The 23,795-nt window shown below is 50.9% G+C and overlaps 1 protein-coding gene across 2 annotated transcripts in view; it reads right to left on the reverse strand.

The window, feature by feature from the left end:
- The window catches only part of FBLN1 (fibulin 1), a 71,964-nt gene that overhangs the window by 42,345 nt on the left and 5,824 nt on the right, over nt 1-23,795 (reverse strand). For both annotated transcript variants that reach the window (XM_020977412.2, XM_020977413.2), the window contains exons 2-4: nt 5,236-5,341; nt 3,184-3,316; nt 220-391 (exon numbers count right to left, since the gene is read on the reverse strand). In XM_020977412.2, coding sequence (XP_020833071.1) covers nt 220-391; nt 3,184-3,316; nt 5,236-5,341 — 411 coding nt within the window. The remainder of the gene's footprint in view (nt 1-219; nt 392-3,183; nt 3,317-5,235; nt 5,342-23,795) is intronic.

The raw sequence follows: 23,795 nt of genomic DNA on the forward strand, positions 1-23,795 counted from the left end.
ATAGACAGGCAGACAAACAGATAGACAGATAGACAAACAGATGGACAAACAACTAGCAGATTCACTAGGCATCATGCAGAGGTGAGGTGTGTCACACAGTGAGTCTGAAGGACCAAATGAGCCCGCCCCCCCCCGAGCTCAGGACACTGCAGGGAACCCTGGAGCAAAGTCAGCCATTGTGAGGGCCAAAGGTGGCCAGGGGACAGGAGACAGCATTACTGGTGTCCAAGGGCACGGCAACGTCTCCAGGCGTGAGCTCCGCAGTCTCCTGGCTCTTGACACAGCATGCCCGGTACACCAGGCCGCACTGGTAGCCGATCATGAGGTTGTACTCGCAGCTCTGGCCTTGGGCCTGGGCAGCCTTCCCCAGCAGGCAGCAGTGACAGCATTTCTGGTGAAAACAAGGGAAAGAGTCAGCAGTGGCCTCCAGAAAATTGAGTGAGGCGCCCAGCAGCACAGCCTTGGAGCAAGGAGGCTCCCAGGCTTCTCGGCAGGGTCCTGGGCCAGATCTAGGACTTGAGTCTGAGTCCAGGGCTCTGGCCACCAGCCTAGGCTACCTCAGAGGTTGTAGCACTGCGAGGAGGGCCTGGGTTCAAATCCTGGCCCTTCCGTTTGCAGGTGTGCTACTGTGGGCAGGTCACTCCTGTTGACTCTCAGTTTGCTTATCTATAGAACAAGACCACTGGACTGGATGGCCACGAGGGGCCTTCCAGCTCGAACCCTATGACCTAAGAACTTTCTCTCCCAATAAAATGACCAGAAGATGGAGGAGAGAAGAGGGGTTTGGGGGAAAGAGTTGGGGGCAGAGAGCAGGTGGGCTTGGGTCGAGGGTGCTCTGCAATCATGAAGGATTCCTCCCCATGTCCCGTCCACAGACATCTCCTTGGACTTCTCTTCACTGTGGGCTCCAGCCTCTTTAGCTGCTGAGGGCAATCATGGCCAGAAAGGAGCCACAGAATCTGCCCAAAGCCTCCGCCCCTGGAGTCGGGGCTGCACTGGCTGAGATGTTTGCGTGGTGAAAAGCATTTACTCAAACCATAATCGCTTCACATGGGAAAACTGACTTCAGGAGAAATTGATTTCTCCATCCAACGTTCCCGGGACTCAGCCAACTGGACTCAATCTAATTTTCCAAAACTTATTTCCTCTTGGTCCCAATTCATCTTGACCCACAGCGGGAGGTAAGGAGTAGCTGGAAACGTTCAAATGTTGGTTCTCAAAAACAGGGTGAGGCCTGGTCCCATGGCTGAGGACACAGCTCCCAAGACACCTTAGCTGACCTCCCTGAGACCTGCAAGCGCAGACTTGTCTAACATCCCATCCCCTGAAGGAGTCTCTGCTACGGACTTCTTCACAGATGGCCAGCCAGCCTCACCCTCATCACCTGCATGATGAGGAACTCACTACCTCCCAAGACAAATAAATGTTAAACTTCTGGGAAAGGGGCAGGTTGGCTTCAATTAGGGCAGTGGCAGTGGCAGCGGAGCTGAGCGAGCCCTTCCAAGGCAGCAGGTTTAAAGTGACCTTGATCTCAGGCTTGACTTCCGCCTTGCTGACCCTAGGAATTCTCAGTCCTGGGTTGGAAGTGAAAGTTATAGCCATCCTAGCCAGAGGGAGCCTGAGAGAGAGCATGGAATCCCACCCCCAGGCGATGGGCAGCAGAGACAGCGAATGAGGAACCTTCAGAACAAATTCAGGAAGACTTTGTTGGAATGACAAATGCAAAGGGGGGCCCCCAGAGATTAGGGGAAGGGATAGGGCAGATATAGAACCACTTGTCCAATTCCCAGTGTCATTCAGGTTCCTGTGCCCCTCACTACCCAAGAAGCAAATCCCTTTTCTCTCTGGGCATCACTCACTTTCATAACCTGCAAAATGAGGGGAAGGAGCTGGATGATCTGGTGGGCCCCTCCCACCTCTGACATCCCTTGTTCTAAGGCCCCTCCAAGCTCTGACATTCTATAATACAGAATCACCACCTCTGCATTTGATCAGTTATCCTCAAGGTGGCACATTTCTCTCTAGGTCCTTTCTCACTGACTTTTTCTGGAGAAGATGTGGCTCTTTCCAAAGTCAAGGCTCAGGCATTAAGATGCCCTCAGCAGGATCTAGAGTCTAGTCTATTGGCACAACCCCAAAGGGAAAGACAGCCCCTGAGCTGGATGAGTGTGGGGGCGTGCAGCATGTGGCTGGGGATGCTGGAGAACTGGGAATCCTGGAGCTGAGAAAGGAGCTTTGAAACCAAGGCATCTAGCCTGGATGTCAGCTGGTGTCCCCTGCCAAGAGCCCCATTCATGACCATCCAGCCTCTCTTTGAGGGCCCTTGGAAGCACAGCCCTGTGACCACTGGCCCCCTGTGGGCAGGGATCACCAACAATGCTCTTCTGGACCATGAGACAAATGCCCCTGTGTTTCTTCTCACTCAGCACAGCCCAGAGGAGACCCTTGGTTCCTTTCTGTTCCATATTGGGAGAAATGAGAAAAGGGATGTTGGCACCCTAGAGCTGGCAGCATCCCTGCAGGGCATGTGGTCCTCCCTTCTCATCTTCCAGAGGAGGAAACCCAGGCCCAGGGAGGGGAAGGGATTTCACTGAAGTCACACAAGGGGTGTGCAGCAGAGGCGCAATTTGAATCCAGTTCTTCTGATGCCGGAGTCCCCATGGGGAAGCACAGGGGGCTCAGACCCTCTCCCCCCAAACAACCTCTGACCCTCATGACCACAGACCCAGCCGGCTAGTGTCTCCTCCTTTTCCTGACCCTGCATGTGTCCGGCAATGGCAGGACAGAGAACAGGACAAGAGGTGACACGGTGGTCTGGCCTCAACCATTCCTACTTCTGCGGGTTTGAGAAGACCTTGGGTCTGAGCCAATTCCTCCCAGGAATGCAGCTCAGGCATCCTGCTCTCAGTCAGCTCAAGTACTGGACATAGGGCAGATCAAGGACCATGGTCCCTGAGACTGCCCCAGGACAGGGCAGAGAGGGGGAGAGAGAAAGGGGCTCAGGAAAGAAGGAAGGAAGGAAGGAAGGAAGGAAGGAAGGAAGGAAGGAAGGAAGGAAGGAAGGAGGGAGGGAGGGAAGGAGGGAAGGAAGGAAGGAAGGTAGGTAGGTAGAGAGGAGGCCTTGCGGGCTGGCTCAGGAGCAGGGCAGATGGAGAATGGCAGAGAGGCATAAAGGCCGCTCACCTTGATAAACTTGGCTTCAAAGCTGGAATTGTCATGGTGTGTGTCACAACTGTCCCCCTCGTGGGCCACGTTGATGCCTGTGGCACAGTGGAGCTCCTCCAGCTGATTCTGGCAGCACTGCTCCTGCACCATCCTGCCAAGGGAAATGAGGGGAGGGAAGGAGGGTGCAAGCATTTATTAAGTACCCACTATGTACCAGGCACAGTGCTAAGTGATTTAGGAATCTCCTTTGATAGGAGATAAAAGGAGGAGGGCACTGGTTATGTGAGCACAGCTACTATAGCCCCAGGTATAGTAGAACAGGGGATGTCAGGGCTGGGAGGGGCCTTAGAACAGGGAATGTCAGAGTTGGGAGAGGCCTTATAACAGGGGAAATCAGAGCCAGGACCAGGCTCACCCCATTTCCCTGCTTCCCCCTTCTCCCCCACCCATGAGCCTCCCCAGGCTGAGGCTGTGGGACCAAATGACCTCTCACCTCCCTTCCCATCTGAACATTCTATTGCCCTATGATTTGGAAAAGCAGGATGGTGACACTGAGGTCTGAGTCTCAGCTTGTCCACTAGCCCGCCATGAGCTCTTGGAGGGGTCACCCTCCCTAAACCTTAATTTTCTCACTTCTAAAATCTATCATCAATTAACAATCATTCATTAAGGACCTACTATGTGCCAGGCACCAGTAACAGCAAAGGACCAGTAAATGGAGTTAAGGTTCTAGTCTTGCCTGTTTGTCTTCTTATCATCTGTTAGAGATTAAACACATGTGCACACTCACACTTACACACATGCACATACACTCTCACAATGCACTCTCTGTCTGTCTCTCTGTCTCTCTCTGCTTCTTTCTCTATCTCTGTCACTCCCTTCTCTCTCTGTCTCTCTCTCTTTGTCTCTCTGTGTCTCTTTGTCTCTCTCTGTCTCTCTGTCACTCCCTGTCTCTCTCTGTCTCTGTCTCTCCTCTCTCTGTCCCTGTCTGTCTCTGTCTCTCTCTGTCTCCCTCTGTCTCTGTCTCTCATCCTTTCTTAGCCCATGTCTCTGTCTCTCTCTCTCTGTCTCTCTCTCTCTCTCTCTCTCTCTCTCTCTCTCTCTCTCTCTCTCTTTTCTCTCTCTGTCTCTGTCTCTCTGTCACTTTCTCTGTCTCTCTGTTTCTCTCATCCTCTCTCAGTCCATGTCTCCTGTCTCTGTCTCTGTTTCTCTCTCTCTCTGTCTCTCTTAATTTCTGTCTCTGTCATCTCTTTCATCCTCTCTTAGTCTGTTTCTCTGTCTGTCTGTCTCTGTCTGTCTGTCTCTCTCTCTCTCTCTGTCACACACACACATACACACAAACACGGCTGCTTAACCAGACTCCAGAATTACCAGGGGCCTCTCTCAGATTCCTCACTTGAAGCACAATGGCCGCCCTTCAGGCCCAGCTGGCCCTCCTTATCTGCTGGTCTTTGAATCATAAACATTTGATCTTCCAAAATCCCAATCATCCGAGTTTTCCTGTTTCTCCTTTGTTTGACCTGCCCCTCCTCTGACTCTTCAAGAATTTGCTCACTTGGAATTTCAGTCCCCTTGGTCAGGGCTGGGCCTCAGAAGACAGTCCTCAGTGCTGATACATGGCAGCCAAGGGGACCTGAGCAGGAATCCTCTCCAGCCCACCAGGGAATCTGGGGCTTGTCCCACCTTTTTTGGAGCAGGTGAGCAGGGGAGAAAGAAGGCCACACAAGGAATCCCTCTCCTTCCCCAAGTTTTTTTACCCCCATAAACCTGTAATTACATTAGATAATCATTGAGCACAACTATTACTATGTCGCCTTATGTCCCTTGGTCAGTCAGGAAGCTTTTATGAAGCACCTGTGTGTGTGTGCTGAGCACTGTCCTAGGTGCTGACAATGCACAGCCAAAGAGGGATATTCCCTGCCCTCCAGGAGCTTACGCTGTCCCAGAGGGACACACCTATCTAGGGCACCAGTGGCCCGGGAGGGGAGCTTTGGCCTGGGGAGTCACAGGAGAGAAGAGAGAGTCACAGGGCAGTGACCATCACACCTGGCGGGGCGGGAGACAGTGTACCTGCATTCCTTGGATTCTGAAGCATAGGGTACCGAACAGTCTCGTTTCTGGGCAGCCAGCCTATGCCCGTCTGCACAGCAATCTTCCATCAGAACATCTGCAGTCGCTGCAGGGAAGGGGGAAGCAGGTGAGTTTTGTAGCATTTTGTACCTGTGAATGTCCACGGGGACAAGTACAGGAATGGGGGAATAGACCTTTGGAGGACAGATGATGTCCTCAATTCTGGGAGTCCCTCCACTGTTGCAGGCTGCTTTCCCTTTACAACTTAGACTGTTTTCTAGAGTTACTTTAAAAGGTCCCTGCAATGATGCCCAAAGGGCTGTAAAACTGTGCATACCCTTTGATCTAGCAATATTATTGCTAGGTCTATACCCCAAAGACATCCAAGAAAAGGAAAAAGGACCTATTTGTACAAAAATATTTATAGCGGCTCTTTTTGTGGTGGCAAAAAATTGGACATCAAAGGGGTGCCCGTCAATTGGGGAATGGCTGAACAAGTGGTGGTCTATGATTGTGATGGAATATTATTGTGCTATGAGAAATGACAAGCACGATGGTTTCAGAAAAACTTGAAAGATTTATATGAACTAATGCATAGAGAAGTGAAGAGAACCAGGAGAATGTTGTACACAGTAACAGCAACACTGTAGCAATGAAGAACTGTGAATGACTTAGCTTTTTGCAACAATATAACAATCCAAGACAATCCGAAAGGACTCATGATAAGGCTGATTACCTGCCTCCAGAGAAAGAACTGATATTGACTGAATACAGACTGAGGCAGGCTGTTTTCACTTCCTTCCTTTCTTTCTTTTTTTTCCTTTCATTTGAGTCTTCTTGTACAAAATGACTAACTTGGAAATGTTTCACATGATCACACATGTATAACCTGTATCTGATTACTTACCATCTCAAGGAGGGGGGAGGGCAGGGGAGGGAGGGAAGGAGGGATACATTTTGGAACTCAAAACTTTAAATACAAATGTTTAAAAATATTTTTAAAAGGTCCTTGCTTTCAAGGAGCTTACGTTCTCAGAGGGTGATGGAGACAGGTCAGGAAAGGTCTATGAAGGTCACAGCAAAAGAGCTGAAGAGGCCAAGTCTTTTTGGAAGCACATTCTACAAGGTATGGGGGGCAGGAGCCCCCATGCCATACTGAGGGACAGTGAGGAGGCATGTTAGCCTGGAATGGGGCACACATGGAGGGTTAGTGAGGAAATAAAATGGGAAGGTTGGGGAAGGGGGTGGCGTTGAAAGCCAGCCCCTGGCTGGATTCTGTATTTTATCCTAGGGGCTCTAGGGAGCCACTATGGACGTTTGAGTGAGGTCAGATATGTGTTCTGCCTGGAAACAGAGAGGCCTCCACAGACCAGGGTGGGGAACAAGGGGAATGCCTGCGCTACTGCCCCTGGGAACCACGCTAGGGACTGGAGCTGCTCTCATCACACGCTGGTTCCCTCTGCGGCCTGAGTCCAGGACTGGATCCTGATGTGCACTTGCTCCCACCAACAAAGAGATCATACACTAGAGCTCCTGGCCACCCCAGGACCCCCATTTCCTGCCAGGCAAATACGTGAAGCCAATCCTCGGAGCTCAGAGATTTACAGAAAGTGCATCCTGAGAATTCCAATGACACCCCCACAAGAGTGAGTAAGGATGGGCTCCCATGCCCATCATGAGCATAGCAACTGCCTTGACTCTTAGACCCCCCAGGCCAGATCAAACAAGCAAGGGGTCCCCCTCTGTGTCTTACTATGTTCCCCCTTCTTCCTCAGCACTCACAGGGCTAGTCAGGCTCAAGGTCACCTGCACCAGTCACTCCTCTTGGTGGCAAGCAACCACTGAGCACCTACTATGTGCCAGGATCTGGGGATGTAGAGGGAGGCATTAGACAGTCCCTGCCCTCCAGGAACTTACCATCTAATGGGGGAGACAGCGTGCAGACAACTTTATACAAACAAGCAATAGACAAGATAAACGGGGAAGCACCAACATGAGGAGATGGGGAAAGGCTTCTTTCAGAAGGAAGGACTGGGCAAATTTATAAGAATACAAGTCATTCCCCAATTGATAAACAGTCAAAGGATATGAACAGGCAGTTTTCAGAAGAAGAAATTAAAGCTATCTACAGTCATATGAAAAAAATGCTCTAAATCACTATTGATTAGAGAAATGCAAATCAAAATGACTCTGAGGCACCACATCACATCTATCAGATTGGCCAACATGACAAAACAGGAAAATGATAAATGCTGAAGAACATGTGGAAAAATTGGAACACTAATGCATTGTTGGTGGAGTTGTGAAATGATCCAACCATTCTGGAGAGCAATTTGGAACTATGCCCAAAGGGCTATAAAAATGTGCATACCCTTTGACCCAGCAATAGCACTTCTGGCCTGTATCCCAGAGAGATCATACAAATGGGAAAAGGACCCACATGTACAAAAATATTTATAGCAGCTCTTTCTGTGGTAGCAAAGAATAGGAAATTGAGGGATGCTCATCCATTGGGGAATGCTGAACAAGTTGTGGTATATGAATGTAATGGAATACTACTGTGCTATAAGAAATGATGAGCAGGCAGACTTTAGAAAAATGTGGAAACACACGTATGGTCTGATGCTGAGTGAAGTGAATAGAATCAGGAGAATGTTGTACACAGTAACAACCACGCTGTGCAATGACTAACTTTGATAGACTTAGCCCTTCTCAGCAATGCAAGGATCTAAGACATCTCCAAAAGTCTCATGATGGAAAATGTTATCCACATCCAGAGAAAGAACTATGGAGTCTGAATGCAGATCGAAGCAGACTGTTTGCTCTTTTTTTTTTCTTCTGTTTTGTTTCTTCTTTCTTGTTGTTCCTCCTCCCGGTCCTAATTCTTTACAACATGACTAATGTGAAAATATGTTTAATAGGAATGTATATGTAGAGCCTATATCAGATTGCATGCCATTTTGGGGAGAGAGGTGGGGAGGGAGGGGGAGAAAATTTAAAACTCAAAAGCATGTGGAAGTGATTGTTGAAAACTAAAACTAAATTAATTAATAAAAAAAAAAGGAGGGACAGGGGCAAGCAGAGGAAGCCTCAATGTTGTCAGAGCCCCTTTTCTAGGGGCCAAAGATGGGGAGTCCTGCCTGTCTTCACTCCAATTCTTCCTGCCCAGATCCCATTTACATACAGCCACTCCAGGTTGTCTCCCCCATTAGACTGGGAGCTCCCTGAGGGCAGGGCCTGTCTTGTGCCTCTTTTTGTGTCCCCAGGGCTTAGCACAGTGCCTCCTACTTAGTAAATGCTACCTAAATGCTTGTTGACTAACTGAGTGACTGAAAAACTATAGAGCTGATTAGGAAGGATCTCGTCCAGCTGCCCCATTTGACAAATGAAGAAGCTGAGGTCAAACTGCTGGTCATTCAGAGGGTGGGGTTTTATGACACACTTTGCACTTGACCTCCAGTAAAGTGAAGTGGCCAGACCTCCAGAGCTCTGGGCCTGAGAGTGAGAAGACCTGAGTTCTAATCCTGCCTCAGACAATTACTAGCTGCGTGATGCTGGGCAATTCATTTAATCTGGCTGCCTAATCAGTTTCCTCATCTATGAAATGGAGATAATAAGAGCACCTATTTCCCAGGATAGTTGTGAGGATTAATGAGATCCTATTTATGAAGTGTTTTACAAACCTCAAAGTGCTATAGAAATGCTAGCTATTTTTGTTGTTATGAAAGTCCCCTCCAAGATCTCCTGCAGAAGCCCATCCTCCTTTGCGATTACTCTAATTGTGAGGAATGTCCTCCCTAATGTGGAGCCTCAGTGTCTCAGGCATCTCAGGCCCATCCCCCCTCCTCCCCATGGCTTCTGCCCACTTCTGCCTCCTGCGGCCAGAAGGAGCCAGGCTAATCTCTCCTCTACTCTACAGTCCTTCTAATATGCCAAGAGAGCTCTCAGCTTCCCCTGAGGAACCTCTTCTTTGGGCTAAACATACCCCACTCCCTCTGCTGACCCCCCTGGACATGCTGGGGGGAACAAGCACAAAGGAGGGTCCCAGAGAGTTCCCTGGACAGGCAAGGCCCATAGAGACAGATGAATCCCTGCCCTCATTCTGCAGGCAGGTGCCCGAGTCCTTTTCAAACTAGTTCTCCTCTCGTCCTGCTTGGGCACGTGCCAAGATGGCCCAGGCCAGCCCAGGTGCCCATCTGCAAGCCTGCTGCTCCCAGCTGTCCTCAGCTGCCAGCCCCCACATGCCAATCTGACTTATTTACTCTTTTGGCACAGCTTCTCCAGACAGCTGATAGAGGAACCTGGAGAGGGCTCCCACAAGTTACCCGCCTGCTGGGGATTTCTGGGAACCGACCATTCCACTCTCAGCGGGCATTCCCCAGCTTGGAACAAGAATAGTGTGACATTTTCTGACTAATGAATTACTCTTCAGGACCAAGTTGGGACAATCCCTGCATGTTCGTGGTTGGCAGCCTTCCTGGGGGGGAGGGCAGGTCTTGGGCAGTACCTGTGGCGAGCATCTTAGGACAGAGGACAGCTCCCCAGGGAGCAGGGTGCAGTCAGGTGGCTGCCTCCCAGCTCCACACTCCCATCAACCCAGCAAAGACCCCGCCTCAGCTACATCCACTTTTCAACGCCCACGGGATGTTGGGGCTGGAAAGGTGAGGCACAGAAGCTGGTGCTGTACCATCTGGCCCCCATCTTGGGGCTGTGGCACCCGGTCTCCAATCCCATCTCTGCTACCTCCTCTCTCTGAGGTGACTCACTTCCCTGCTCAGGCCTCAGCTTCCTTCTTTGTAAAGAAAAAGGTCAGGGCTTGTTGACCTCCATACCCCTTGTGACTCTAACTTCCATGATCTAGGGTCCAGACTCTTACAGAGGAAGAAACCATGGCCTAGGGAGGGGAAGGAATTTACCCAGGGCCACAGAGCAAGCTAGGGGCAGAGCTGGGCCTGGCCTGCACATCTCCTTCCCACTCTGTGCGGGGTCCATCCTCTGGGGCAGCAGAAATGTTCAAAGCCGAGGAAAAAGAAAAGGAGGGAGACAAAAGCCATCTTTTATGAAGTGGGAGGGGCCGGGTTAGGCTCTTCTACTTGCTGGGGGCTGGATGGGGCACAGTCACATCTCTGGGAGTTCTGCTCACCCCCCTGCCATCTTCAGATAGTCACAGAATCTAAAGCAGACCCCAGGTCAAGGGATCTCCTAAGCTATCTCCAGGATCATGGGAGTCATCAGGTGGGAAGTGGCCTGCCTTCTGCCACATCCCAGCAAGAGAGCGACCAGTCTCTGTCTGCAGGGAGATCCCCTGAGGCACGCCCTCCCTCTGTGCTGGGCTCTCTTGACCTTGAGCCCAAATCAGCCCCTCAAAGCCTGGTTCTGCTCACCAGGGCCAAGTGAATCCCTCCTTCACAAGAGAGCCCCTCCAAATGCCCCCCATTTCGCAAGTAGTGAAACTGAGGCAGATAGAAATGGAGGGATTCCTTCAAAGGCACACAGGTAGGCAACAAGAGAACTGGAATGTGAATATAGGTCTTTTGACACTGCCCCTTCAGGCTGCCTCAAATCCCTCTCCCTTCCAGTGCATCCTCCATTCACCTACCACAGCAACTTCCCTAAAACACAGGTCCAACCACGTCATCCCATACTCAATAAACTCCAGCAGCTCTCTGTCACCTCCAGGATCCAATACATGATTCTCTGCTTGGCATTCAAAGCCCTGTGTAACCTGCCCCTTCCTCCCTTTCCAGTCTTCTCATCCCTCACTCCCTCAACACATTCTCTTCGATCCAGCAACTCTGGCCTCCAGGAATCCTCCATGAGCGAGAGCCTCCATCTCTCAGCTCCAGACATTTCCCTGGCTCTGCCCCATGCCTGGAATTCTCTCCCTCCTCCACTCTATCCTTCCAGCACCATTTAAGTCCCCCCTTCTTCAGGAGCCTGCCACAACTCTGCTTTTCCTCTGTTCATTATTTCCTATTTATCTTCTATGTAGCTTACTATGTATATATTTGTTTGTATGTTGTCCACACCATTAAATTGTGAGCTTCTTGAGGGCATGACTATCTTTTGCTCTTTGCCTGGCACACAGTAGGCACTAAGTAAATGTTTATCGATTGATGTTAGAATACTGTCCATTTAGCATAAAGGATATTAAGTGGCAAAACTTTCCAAATGCTCCTAGTTGAGGATTGTTTCAGGCTAATTTCATCAGGCCCTACAGGTGGATTTAGAAGACCAAAGTAATGCCAACACATCGATCTAACCATCCACATCGGAAAAAGAAAGTGGATAAAAAACACCCTACAGTACCCAGACTATGGTAGCAGCTGGACAGGGAGGCCGTTACATGTCCATAAGGACATCTCTATGGAACAAGGGCTGCAGATGATGAATACAACGGGCCTGGGACTGAAGAGGGGGAGAAGAAACTGGACTGCATGATGTCTGTGGAAACATAGCATTTGGAGTGAGCCCAAGCTGCTCATGACCACACAGGTCCAATACTTAACTGCAGCACTCTCCAGTGCCACATGGCTGTGAGTCAGGGAATTCCATAATGCCAAAAGAATAGAATTACCCAGAGAATGAGTGAGGCGCCCATGCAGAGTTTAAACCAGCTGTCTTGGGTCACCTACCATGGTGATGACTGGCAGGCCAGACGCGGGAGGAAAGCCAACGTCAGACTGAAGAAGAGGTGAGCAGGTCACGTAACATGAATGAAAGACCCCGGTAGACAATCCACCAACTACCAAGAGAGCCAGAGGAAGACCTTCCTACTTCATTGTGTGACCTTGGGCAAGTCATTCAACTCACCCATCTGGGCCTCAGTTCTTCATCTGCAAAATGGGGGGTGGTCAGATGAGACCTCAAAGGTCACTTGCAGCACCAGACCTAGGCTCCTATGAGCCCATGTGGGGTGGATTCTCAGGGTGGGGAGGGATTGTAGGAAAACATGAATGAAAATCCCCATATGGCCAAATGACTTGGAAGGGCCACTATCAGGTCCAGTGAAGGCAGGACCCATGCCAGTAAGATCGCCGGTCCAAAGATCAGCTCCTTTCCAGTGACCTGATGCAGGTCACTCCCCACTCAACAACCTTGTGCGGCTCCCTATTGCTGCAGGATTCTGACATCAGTGCCTCTGTTTGGCTTCTACAACCCTTCACCGCCATCTTTTGGAAGCCCTCCCTCCTTCCCTCCTTGAGGCTGCTTGAGGGCCGGCCCTAGGTCAGTGGGCCCCCAACACCACCCTTGACAAAATGACTTTGTGCCATCAGTCAGCATGTACTGCCTGCTTCCCTTTTTTCATCATTTCCAGCCCAGGGCCTGGCACATAAGAGGCCAATTAGTCACCCTGATTCCAACAGGGAGGGGACGGGTTGTCCTGAGAAGAGAAAAGGTTTCATTTTTCCAAATATCAACAAATGCTGTGTGTGGGGGCGGGGGGGGGGGGGGGGGGACAGGTTGATTCCATCCCAGTCACTGATTAAGAACAGATGTTGCTCCAGCCCTGAGCTCTGTTTACCAGTTCTGAGGCCAAAGTCAATACAGCAACTAACCTTTTAGCAGATGCTCCTTGGACCCCAAATGCCGGACTCTCAATGGGACGGATCCCATTTCTCTGCCTCATCTAACGTCAACTAGAAAGTGACCAAAGCCCACGACTCCTTCGCTGCCGCCCTCTTTGCTACTCAAACTTCAGTACAGGACACGAAGTCATTTGGAAATGAAAACCAAGGGACCGAATCAGTGAGTATTGGACCCAGAGTCAAGAAGACTCGAGTTCAAATCCATCCTCAGATAGTTCCTGGCCAAGTGACTTTGGCCAAGTCACCAACCTACCTCCTTGGGTTATTATGCCTTCTAAGGCTTACAGCATGATATAGACGCATGCTATTGTTATATTTGTGAATATTATTAAAAGACCCCAATTTGGATGGCCCCAACACACAGTTTCATGATAGGGGGTCAAAAACTCCAGAACAAAGGACTACAGGAGGGCCATCGCAGAGTGGCAGTTCTGTGCCAGTGAAAGGAGGCCTTCACAGAAGAACATAGATTTAGAGAAAGGAGCCAAAAGAGGGCAGGGCAGGGAAGAGATGGCCACACGGAAGGTCACAGAAGAGCCCAAAGAAGAAACAGGAAGAGGGAAAGGAGCCGTCCAGACAACATCTCTATCGAAGCTCTTTTTTGTAGTGGGGGAGAATCATCTGGGGAATGGTTAAGCCAATTATGGAATGTAATGTAATGTAATACACTACCACGCTGTAAGAAATGATAAAATGGAAGGGAGACTGAAGTGGGCAGCATTGAGAGAATGGTTACACAATCAGCTAGTTGTATAAACTGACTCAGAGCCACGCACTTTTAGACACGGCCAATGGGGAGAATTTACTTCATTTGATAACTTGCTGGAAAGGAGTATTAGGAAGGCAGGAAGAATTGGTAATTGGTAGGAGAGGGGGTGGGGGGTGGTTATAGCAATGCCAAAAAAAGGGAAGAACATGTCAGGGAAACATTTAAGGAAAACACAGAAGAGATTGGGAGTTTGGAGGCCAACACAAACAGTTTAGACCGTTTAGGAAATCACATGCCAAGTGGAATCTATATATGTGTATATATACATACATTCATGTATATACGTGTTTGTGTGTGTACACATACACTCATTTTAGTATAAATGATGCAATTTGAAGTTTCATACGCAATCTTCTTTGCTGTTCTTTGTATATGGAAAGTCCATATTTGTTAGTATTTGTTGAATTTAAAATAGCAAAAAAATATACTTTTTAAAAAGAAGCAGAAGAAGGAGGAGGCGGAGGAGAAGAAAAGGGTGTCCTTTGGATGTTGGCCCACTTCTTCCTTCTGCAGACACCCCAGGATGTGTCTACACCCTCTTTCAGATAACAGCGAGGAATAGCGATTCCCTCTCCCCAGCCTGCCCTTGCCCCAAGTCTTTTCTTGTTGGCATTATCTTGAGGAACCTGGTTCCAATCCCCCCCCACCCCAATCCTGGTCTCTTTCTTCCAGATGTGTTCAGCTTGTTGGCATCTTTACTAAAATGTGGCCCCCAGAATGGAACCCAATACCGCAGACGTCTGACCAGGGCAAAGCAGGATGGGACTTGTGCCTCCTTTGCAGAGTGCTAGGCTTCTGTTCATGTGGCCAAACATTTCATTAGTATATTGGCAGCCATACCTCAGTGTTGGCTCACTCGGTGGCTGGAGCTACCACGTCCCCTCCCCCCAGGTCTGTTTCCCATGAGCCATATCTGGCCACATGTCCCACCCTGCCCCCATCCTGCTCTTCCTCAGTCACAGAAGTCTCCCACTGTACTCATCTGTACAATGGTATGGGTGCTCTGGACTTTCTAAAGGTCCCTTCTGACAGCCAATCCCATGGCCTCGTCTCACCTCTCCCAGGACCCTCTCTCCTCCCCTGAAGGGCTTTCCTGTGGATTGACTTGTATAACCCAAGCAGAGGACTTTGTAATAATCTAATAATCCCTCCTAAATTCCAGCTTGTTAATGTTGGCCTGTCAAGACCTCTCTGAATCTTGCCTCCATCACACAGCCCATTACTTGGCCCTCCTGCTGCAGATGATGATGAGGGGAAGGCTGGGGGCCAGTGCTATCAGGAGACTATCCTGAGAAGCAGCAGAGGGCCCGGGATCAAGCTGGGAGTCAGGGGACATAGAAGGTGCAGTCACAATACCACCCAAAAGCCAGAGCTATGTCCTCGGGGCTGGTGGCCCACACTCCACCATATACCACAGGGCCACTATTGACCCTCTGCACCCCCTCCCCAATCTAGGTCATTCTCAAGTTCCATAAGTAAGCCCTGTATACCCTCCATTGTAAAATATACACACATGTATATTTATGCATGCGTATCCATATACACAGAGGCACATATGTGTATATGTACATGTGTATGTGTACGTGTACTGGGGCAGGACCAAGGACAGAGACCATTGGCACAGATCTAAAGACTGGTGTGATCATGATAAGAGCTGACATTTCTCAAGCATTTTAAGTTTTGCAAAGCATTGTCCATGTATGTGATCTCACTGGATCCTTACAACAGCTGCGTGAAGTAGATGCTGTTATCCCTATTTTATAGACGGCGAAACTGAGGCATGGCACAGGTAAGTGAGTTACCCAGGGTAACAAAGCTAGGGCAAAGTGTCTGAGGCAGAAGGGAAAGAAAGGTCATCCTGACTGCTCTGCCCTACCCCCTAGCCCCCACCCTGCTCTATCTAGGTAACTGATTCACATGAACTCTCAGACCACTTGGGACTGGGATGGCCCAGATAAAGGCTTGGGCCTGCAGTCAGGAGACCTGGGTTCACATCTCAGCCTTTTCTTTTCAGACTTCATTACAGGGCTGCTCACAGCTCCCACTCCACTGCTGATTGACAGGGGAGTTCTGACAGGCTCTGCTTCTGCCCCCACTGCTCCAGGAGGTTGCCATGCTGGTACTGGACTTGGGATGGGTACCTAATCAGAGCTCCTGAGCCTCAGCCCCCTGGAGAGCAACGATGGGTGGTGCCCCTCACCCACAAGATGACTCGATGCGGGACCTTGGAAAAGTCGCTTAAGAGATGCCAAACTTGGAAGTCTTAGGCGCTCTAATCAACATGAGGACTGGTGTGACTCCGGAGGGTCCATGATGAAACAGGCCAACCATCCTGATAGAGAAGTGATGAACAGCTCAGTGCTGTCTGAGACATTGAGGGGACATGGCCTATCAGGGAATTTCCTTCGCTTGACTAGGCAGCTAGGTGGCACTGTGGATAGAGTGCTGGGCCCGGAAGACCTGAGTTCAAATCCAGCCTCAGATACTCACTAGCTGTGTGACCCTGGGCAAGTCACTTAACCTCTGTTTGTCTTGGTTTCTTCATCTGCAAAATGAGCTGGAGGAGGAAATGGCCAACCCCCCCAGTATCTCTGCCAAGAAAACCCTCAATGACTCAGACACAAGTGAAAGCCTGAGCACCAACGAGAAGACATGTTCCCACAGGGCATTTGTTTCTCTGGCCTTCTCAGTGGGGGTCATGTGGAGGAGGAGGCAGAGAAGGAACACCTTCACTGAAAACAAAATGCAGCTCTCTGAGCCTGCTGCCTCATCTGTGAAGTGCACTCACCTCGCAGGGCTGTCAGCAGAGTCCAGGGAGAGGTTGTACATGAAGGGCAATGAGCCCAGAGCCAGAAGGGGCTTCAAAGACCCTCGAGCCCAACCCTCTCATTTTACAGATGAGGAAACCAAGGCGCAGCAAAGTGACTTGCCTAGGGTCACATACAGAGTGGGTGGAAAAGGTGGGATTTGAACCCCGGACCTCTGAACACAATCCATCACTCTTTGCACTGTAGCCAAGGAGAGCTTTGGCAGAGGATCCGAAGAGCAGGCTGGTTTGAGTCCCAGGCCCTGGGTGTGAATTCCAGTTCCATTCCTCACCACACTGTTGGGGATGTGGAAGAAAGAACTGATAAATTTAGTGTCTACTCTGTGCCAGGGACCCATGCCGTCTGCTAGACTCCCACTCTCATCTTCCCATCCTGGAGACGTCTCCCCCCTCTCCCTTCCCCCTCTGTTGGGCCTGGTGAGACCCCAACCCAGCCAGTCTCACTGCACTCTGGCCTCCAAGGCCTCCTCTCCTGACTTCTCTGTAGCCTTGCCAGCAGCCTGGCCCCTGTGTGGGCACTCTTCACACATACATGTCACACACACCACACACATCACACATGCACACATGACACTCACATCCCACAATACCTCACATACCACACGCCTATCACACACACCATACAATGCATACTTCACATACATTTGTACCACATGTACACACTATACCTACATCACATCACAGTACATCACGTGCCACACACACACCACACATACACACCACATACATATGTGTGTACATGTCTCACATACATGTATGTGCACACACTACACACATGTCCCACACCATGCAAGGCACACATCACACACATCATGCCACATATGCACACACTATACCCACATCACAACCACATATGCATTGCATGCCATACACATGCTATCCGTACACACCACACACATGCACATGCACATACCACAATCTCACACGCATGCACACACACACACATGTTCTGTGCCATACAAGGCACCCACCCACACACACACACACACACACACACACACACACACACTCTTTCCAGCTCCCTGTCGTATGCTGTCTTCCCCCATTACAGTGTAAGGTCCCTGAGGGTGGAGACTGTCTTTCTGTCTGTTTATCCCCAGTGCTTAGCATGGTGCCTGGTAACCAGTAAGCACTTAATAAATGCTTTGCTGAGCCATCTTAGGCAGACATGAAGCCATCCCTGGATATTTTATAAGGACCATGAGATTTTTAGAGCAGGAGGGGCCCTTGATGCTGCTTGTGACCTGATGCCACAATTTTACAGATGAAGAAACTGAGAAGCAGTAAATTGGCAGTATTCAGCCAGCCAGAAAGGAAATCGCTGAGAGGGATTTGAACCCGGGCCTCCCTGAGCCCAAGTCCAGCCGTCCACAGGAGCGCTGAGATCATGCAGTCCAAAAGGCCTAAGCTTGACGCTTCTGTCTATGATGATGAATGGCCGGGCGGTGTCCCTGGTCAGGACAGACGCGGAGTGGCCCATCTGTTTGTCGGTGATTTGGCCTGTCTCTGTTCCACACAAAGACAGCTTAGTCAAAGGGTAAACATCTGGAAATAGAGCCCTCCCTCTCTCCATCCTGAGCAGCGAATGCAGAGGTTCTGAAAAGGAAAAATGTCTCCTGCCAACTTTGATGGACTTGTTAGGAGAGATCCCAAAGCTGCCTGAGGCTGGGCCTTCCCCAGCTTCCAGACCAGGGCAGGCCCACGATTCCACTCAGCCAGCATCTAGGAAGGGCTTAGGAAGAAGTGATTAAGCTTGCACAAAGCCGGCCCTGGCCCCAGTGTGGGGCCAAGGAAAGAGCTGGGCCCTGGGGCCTGAAGGTGCTGGCTCTGGACCCCGAAGGCCAAACAACATCACTGCTTGGAGCTTTAGGGAAAGGGACTGAGAATGCTTGCACCTCCCACCAGCCTCCCAGGGCTCACTGAGCCCATCCAAAGGGCTGTCCCTGCCCTCCTGAAGCTTGAAGTTGAATGAGAGTGACCTGACAGACATCAAAAGAGCAGCACAGAAAGTGGGACAAACACAGGAGAGAGGCGCCCAGCAATGTCAACGAGAGGGGGCATGGCAGGGCAGCCCAAGAAAGCTGGGTCAAGAAGCCCAGGGCTCAAGCCCTGACAATGAAATATCCTGGCTGGGGGACCCCACCCCAGCAGCTCAGGGGCTGTGCCTCGCTGGGCTTGACCTGCACCCATGACAGCATAGCTCTGCTCCCCTTACACCTCCCCAAATGGTCTTATGAATAGGAAATGTGAAAAGTCCCATTTTCTCCATCTTACGCAATTCGAACTGCAAAGCTCTAAAAATTCCAGGTAGAAATTATAATATTGACAACATCTGGGAAGGAGGAGAGCTGAGGCAGAGAAAAGATCTGCCTCCTCCCTATTCTACTGGGGAAAGGGGAAGTGAATAAGCATTCATAGAAGCCTACTGTGTGTGAAGCACCTTACAGATCTTATCTCATTGAATCCTCACAACAACCCCAGGAGGCAGGTGTTGGCATTATCCCTATTTTACACTTGAGGAAACTGAGGCAGGGGGTAAATGACTCTTTAGGAGTCACCCAGCTAGGAAGTGCCTGAGGGAGGATTTGAACTTGGGTCTTCCTGCCTGGGGGCCCAATGCTCTGCGCGTTTTGGTGCCCCCTAGCTGCCTTGGTGATTATTTATATACAGCTGGGTTCCTCCCTCCTTAGAATGGAAGCTCCATGAGAGCATAAACTTGTTCTTTTCCTTAGGAGCCAGGTGCCTGCACACAGTAGGCACTTGGTGAACACTTGGTGGTTCATTGACTGAGCTTAGAAGAAAAATGGCTTGTATTTGTTTCATCAGATTTACAAAACACTCTGCAAAGGGTTCTATAAATGCACGTTCTTGTCAGGTTTGGGCAAGTCACTTCTTTCTGGGCCTCACTGGCGTCGTTTGTAAAAGGAGGGGATCCAACCAGATGGCCTCTGAGGACTCTTTCCACTTTAAACCCATGAGCCTATGATCATGTGATTGCATATGATAAATCCCACAAGAGATGCAAACAAAATGCCACCGGCCTGAGAGCTGGAAAGGATGGCAAAATATAATCAATCACCAAGCACTGCTGAAGCACCTACTAGCTCCAGGCACTAGCCAGGTGCTGGGAACACAAGAACAAAGAATTACACCAGCCCTACTGGAAAGGAACTCAGTTCTCATGTGAGGTCTCCTGGAGGAAGCTGAAGGTCCTTCTCTCTGAGGATCATTTCAAATAATTGGGAGCGATAAAGATGGAGAAAGGCTTGCCTTCCTGAGACATCTGGGCCAAGGGCTGGGTAAAATGTCAGCAGGTGGAGAGGGAGCCAGGCATCCCAGGAGGAAGGGAGGAAGAAAGGAAGGAAGGAAGAAAGGGAGGGAGGTAGAAGGAAGAAAGGAAGGGAAGGAGGAAGGGAGGGAGGGAAATAGGGAAGGAAGGAGTAAGGGAGGGGGAAGAAGGAAGGAAGGAAGGAAGGAAGGAAGGAAGGAAGGAAGGAAGGAAGGAAGGAAGGAAGGAAGGAAGGAGGGAGGAGGGAGGGAGGGAGGAGAAAGAAAGGTAGGGAGAGAGGAAGGAAGGGAGAGAGGGAGAGAAGGAGGGAGAGAAGGAAGGGAGGAAGGAAGGAAGGAAGGAAGGAAGGAAGGAAGGAAGGAAGGAAGGAAGGAAGGAAGGAAGGAGGGAAGGAAGGAGGGAAGGAAGGAGGAAGGAAGGAAGGAAGGAAGGAAGGAAGGAAGGAGGGAGGGAGGGAGAGGAAGAAAGGAAGAGAGGAAGGAATGGAAGGGAGGAGGGAGGGAGGGAGAAAGAAAGTTAGGGAGAGGAAGAAAGGGAGAGAGGAAGGAAGGGAGGGAGGGAGGAAGGAGGGAGAGAAGGAGGGAGAGAAGGAAGGGAGGAAGGAAGGATGGAAGGAAGGAAGGAAGGTAGGAAGGAAGGAGGGAGGGAGAGGAAGAAAGGGAGAGAGGAAGAAATGGAAGGAAGGAGGGAGGGAGGGAGAGAGGGAGAAAGAAAGGTAGGGAGAGGAAGGAAGGGAGGGAGGGAGGGAGGGAGGGAAGGAGGAACAGAGGGAAGAAGGGAGGGAGGTAGGAAGGGACAGAGAGAGGAGGAAAGGAAGGAAGGGAGGGAGGAAGGAAGGGAGGGAGGGAGGAAGGAAGGAGAGAAGGAGGGAGAGAAGGAAGGGAGGAAGGAAGGAAGGGAGGGAGGGAGGAAGGAAGGAGAGAAGGAGGGAGAAAAGGAAGGGAGGAAGGAAGGGAGGGAGGAAGGAAGGAAAGTCTAGAGATAGAGAAGTACAGGACGTGTTCAAGGGGCAATGTGTAGTCAGAGAGAGAAGCGGCTGGAGAGGCAGCTGGGAAATCTCTAGCAGGGCCTTGAGTGCCAGACTTAGGAGCTTGGACAAGGAGGAGCTGTTGGAGATTAGGAGCAGGGGAGGCGCCTCCCCCGCTCCCAGGCTGATTCCCGGAACTCTTCAGAGACCCAGACTCCAGCGCAGCTCAGGACATAGCTGGAAGGGAGGGGGGACAGCTGGGGGCTCTGGCTGCAGGGTGGGTCAGGGTCACAGGGCCTGCAGCTCAGCTGAAGGGAGGAGGCTCCACCCCAGTGGCAGAGGTGAGCGGCTCCTTCCTGGCTCCTTCATAAAGGATTCAGGCTCTTTGACCATCTGTGGCTTCAGGCATAGCAAGAAGGGGCACTCAACATCTGAGGAGAAGGAAGCAAGCAAGGAGAAGGAAGCTGGCCTTTCTCCCCCAGAACCAGGTGGTTGGTGACGGCCGGTGATGGCTGGTGACAGCCAGCGAAGGGCCGCGAAAGAGCACGCACGGATGGCAGACAGCTGTTGGTGGCAGATTAGCAAAAGGGGCTTGGCTGGAGCAGGAGAAAACTAACTCCTATCCATAAGCTCAGTTCTTAGAAGGCAAAAGAGGCCTGAGAGATTGTCTGGCCCTACTGTCCTAGGCAGCAAGGGAGGAAAGGAAGCCAGGAGAGAGAGGCTGAGTCACAGCCACCTGGCTTCAGCTGCCACTGAGGGTGCCCAGGCCTGCTGACTCCTCACGGACAGGAGCTCACCTCTGCAGAGTGCCTTACAGATGGGAATGGATACACATGCAGACACACATGTACATATGTGTGCATATACACACATCCTCTCATCTGAACCCCACAACAGCCCTGGGAGGCAGGGACAATTATTGTCTCTAATTTACAGGTAAGGAAACTGAGGCTTGCCGGGGGTCATGCAGCTAGGGAGAATCTGAGGCAGGTTTTGAACCCAGGCCTCCCTGAGCCAAGCCCAGCACCCTACCAGCAAACCACCAAGCTGTCTGCACTCACAAAGGAGGCAAGCCTGGGAGATTTGGACTTGCTCATTCAGCCCCACTTGCTGGACTGAGGGGTGCCCCTGAAAACCTGAAAGGCTCGACTTTAGACCCAAATAAACAGAAAGGGGGGAATGGCCCTCTAGCTTGCACTGGCAGATGGGTCTTGTCACCCCCCCCTTCCCCTGTTGTCACCATCTTGGGGGCACAGGGTCACTCACTGGCTCTGGGCCTGCCGACATGGCCGGGAGGAGAGGAAGGAGAAAATGACCTGGAAGATCCCTTCCAGCTCCAAACCCACCATGCTAGGACGTTAGTTCAAGAAGGCTTTGGGTGAAATCATCAGTCTCAGCAGGTGGCTAATGAAAGCCAGACTGCCCTCACCCCCAGACTGTCCAGGGCTCTCAGACCTCAGGCTTCAGACCTCCAGGCCTTGAGCGTCAAAGCTCAGAACTGCACATCCCTCGGCACTGGGAGCAGCTGCCTCAGCTCAGCCTGGGGAAGGAGGAGCAGTTGAGCCTGAAAGTTCAGAAAAACACCTGGCCAGAGCCCCCTGAACACAAGCACAGCCAGACGCCCTTCCCTTTTGGCCCTTCTCAGCAGACCCTCTGCTGGATTCATGCTTGGTCTGCTCCAAACAAAACCACTTGGAGGGAGATCCAAGCCCTCTCCACTCCCCCTGCAGTGCCCCAGGCCCTGGAGCTGGACCAAAAACCCACCCCTTTCTAGAGTGGCCAAGAAGGAGGAGACCACCTCTAGCACTTGGACTGGGCCCCAAGTCAGTTCTAGCCAGTGACAGCAGCGACTCCTCCAAGGGGCCCCCAGGACCAACCTCTTCCTTTCAGCTCAGTGGGATGAGTGTGGGCTCTGGAACCAGAGCAGCTGCGTTCAAAGCTCGTTTCTGCAACCCCTTCCCCCCCATGACCTTGGCCAAACTCCTTCCCTCCTCTGGGCCTCAGTTTCCCTGGCCTCAGCCCTTGATCTGTGGTACTCCAGTCCAACCCTAGATGCAGAAAGCTGAGGCCCCAAGAGGGGCAGGGATGCATCTGGTGTCAGGAGCAGAGCCAAGTGCCTGAGGTCCTATAAATCAGGGCTGATGTATGCAGGCAGACCCCATTCAGCACTATTCATTATTTCCATGATGTTTGGTGAGCGGATGTCACCCGGCTGTTGGATGCAGGGAGGCCAAGTAGGGTCTTCCAAGCTCTGAGGCTGGCTCTCTAGCTGCTATGTCGTCCTGCCTCTCAGGAGACACAGGGCTACAGCAAAGAGAGCACTGGACTCAGGGTCTGGAAGACCTGAGTGTGAACATGGCCCCAAAGCCTGCCTGGCTGGGTGACTCTGGGGATACTTCCTCTTTAAAATGGGGGTAATGAGAGCCTCTACCCCACAGGTTCAAATGTTCTCTGAAGCTCTTTGCTAGATGAGATCACCTCTGAAAGCTAGAGCCAACTGAATCCCAGAATGGAATCAGTCTGAAGTACCGATGATGCCCCTGGTGCTGAGGAGCTACAGAGTAAAGAATGAACACTCCCGGAGGGAAGGAAGGCTTCACTCACTTTGGTCTGTGTTCCAGAGCCCAGCAGGGTCGGCCACAGTCACGCTTGATGGTTTGTTGAATGAATGAATGAATGACCTTCCACTCCCCCCTGCTGCCTTTCTTCTTGGGAAGCCCTTATTAAAAAACAAATCTTGTCCTGTTCTTGGGGACTGGGTGAGCTGGAGGACTTTGTGGGTCCCTTCATCCTGTCAGACACTAGGATTGCAGGTGGAAAAGCACAAATCTTGGTCAGAGGGGCAGTCATCTAGTTTAGCCAGAACACAGAGGTAGTGGAGGGGAGTAATACAAAAATAAGTCTGAAAGGTAGGGCGAGGCCAGCTTGTGGAAAGCCTTGAATGCCATCCCAAGGAAGTTTCAGGAGCAGAGGTGTGGCGTGAAGATTAATGGATAATACTTTGGCCCCATCTATACCTCATGGCAAGCTTGGAAGTCGTGGCCATGTCTGGCACATAGGAGGTGACCAATGACTGGCTGGTGAATTAATCAGTCTTAAACCACCATCATCCTTGTGTC

This window comes from Phascolarctos cinereus, unplaced genomic scaffold (assembly GCF_003287225.1).
Source record: "Phascolarctos cinereus isolate Bilbo 61053 unplaced genomic scaffold, phaCin_HiC Scaffold_1;HRSCAF=81, whole genome shotgun sequence".
Lineage (NCBI taxonomy): Eukaryota > Metazoa > Chordata > Mammalia > Diprotodontia > Phascolarctidae > Phascolarctos > Phascolarctos cinereus.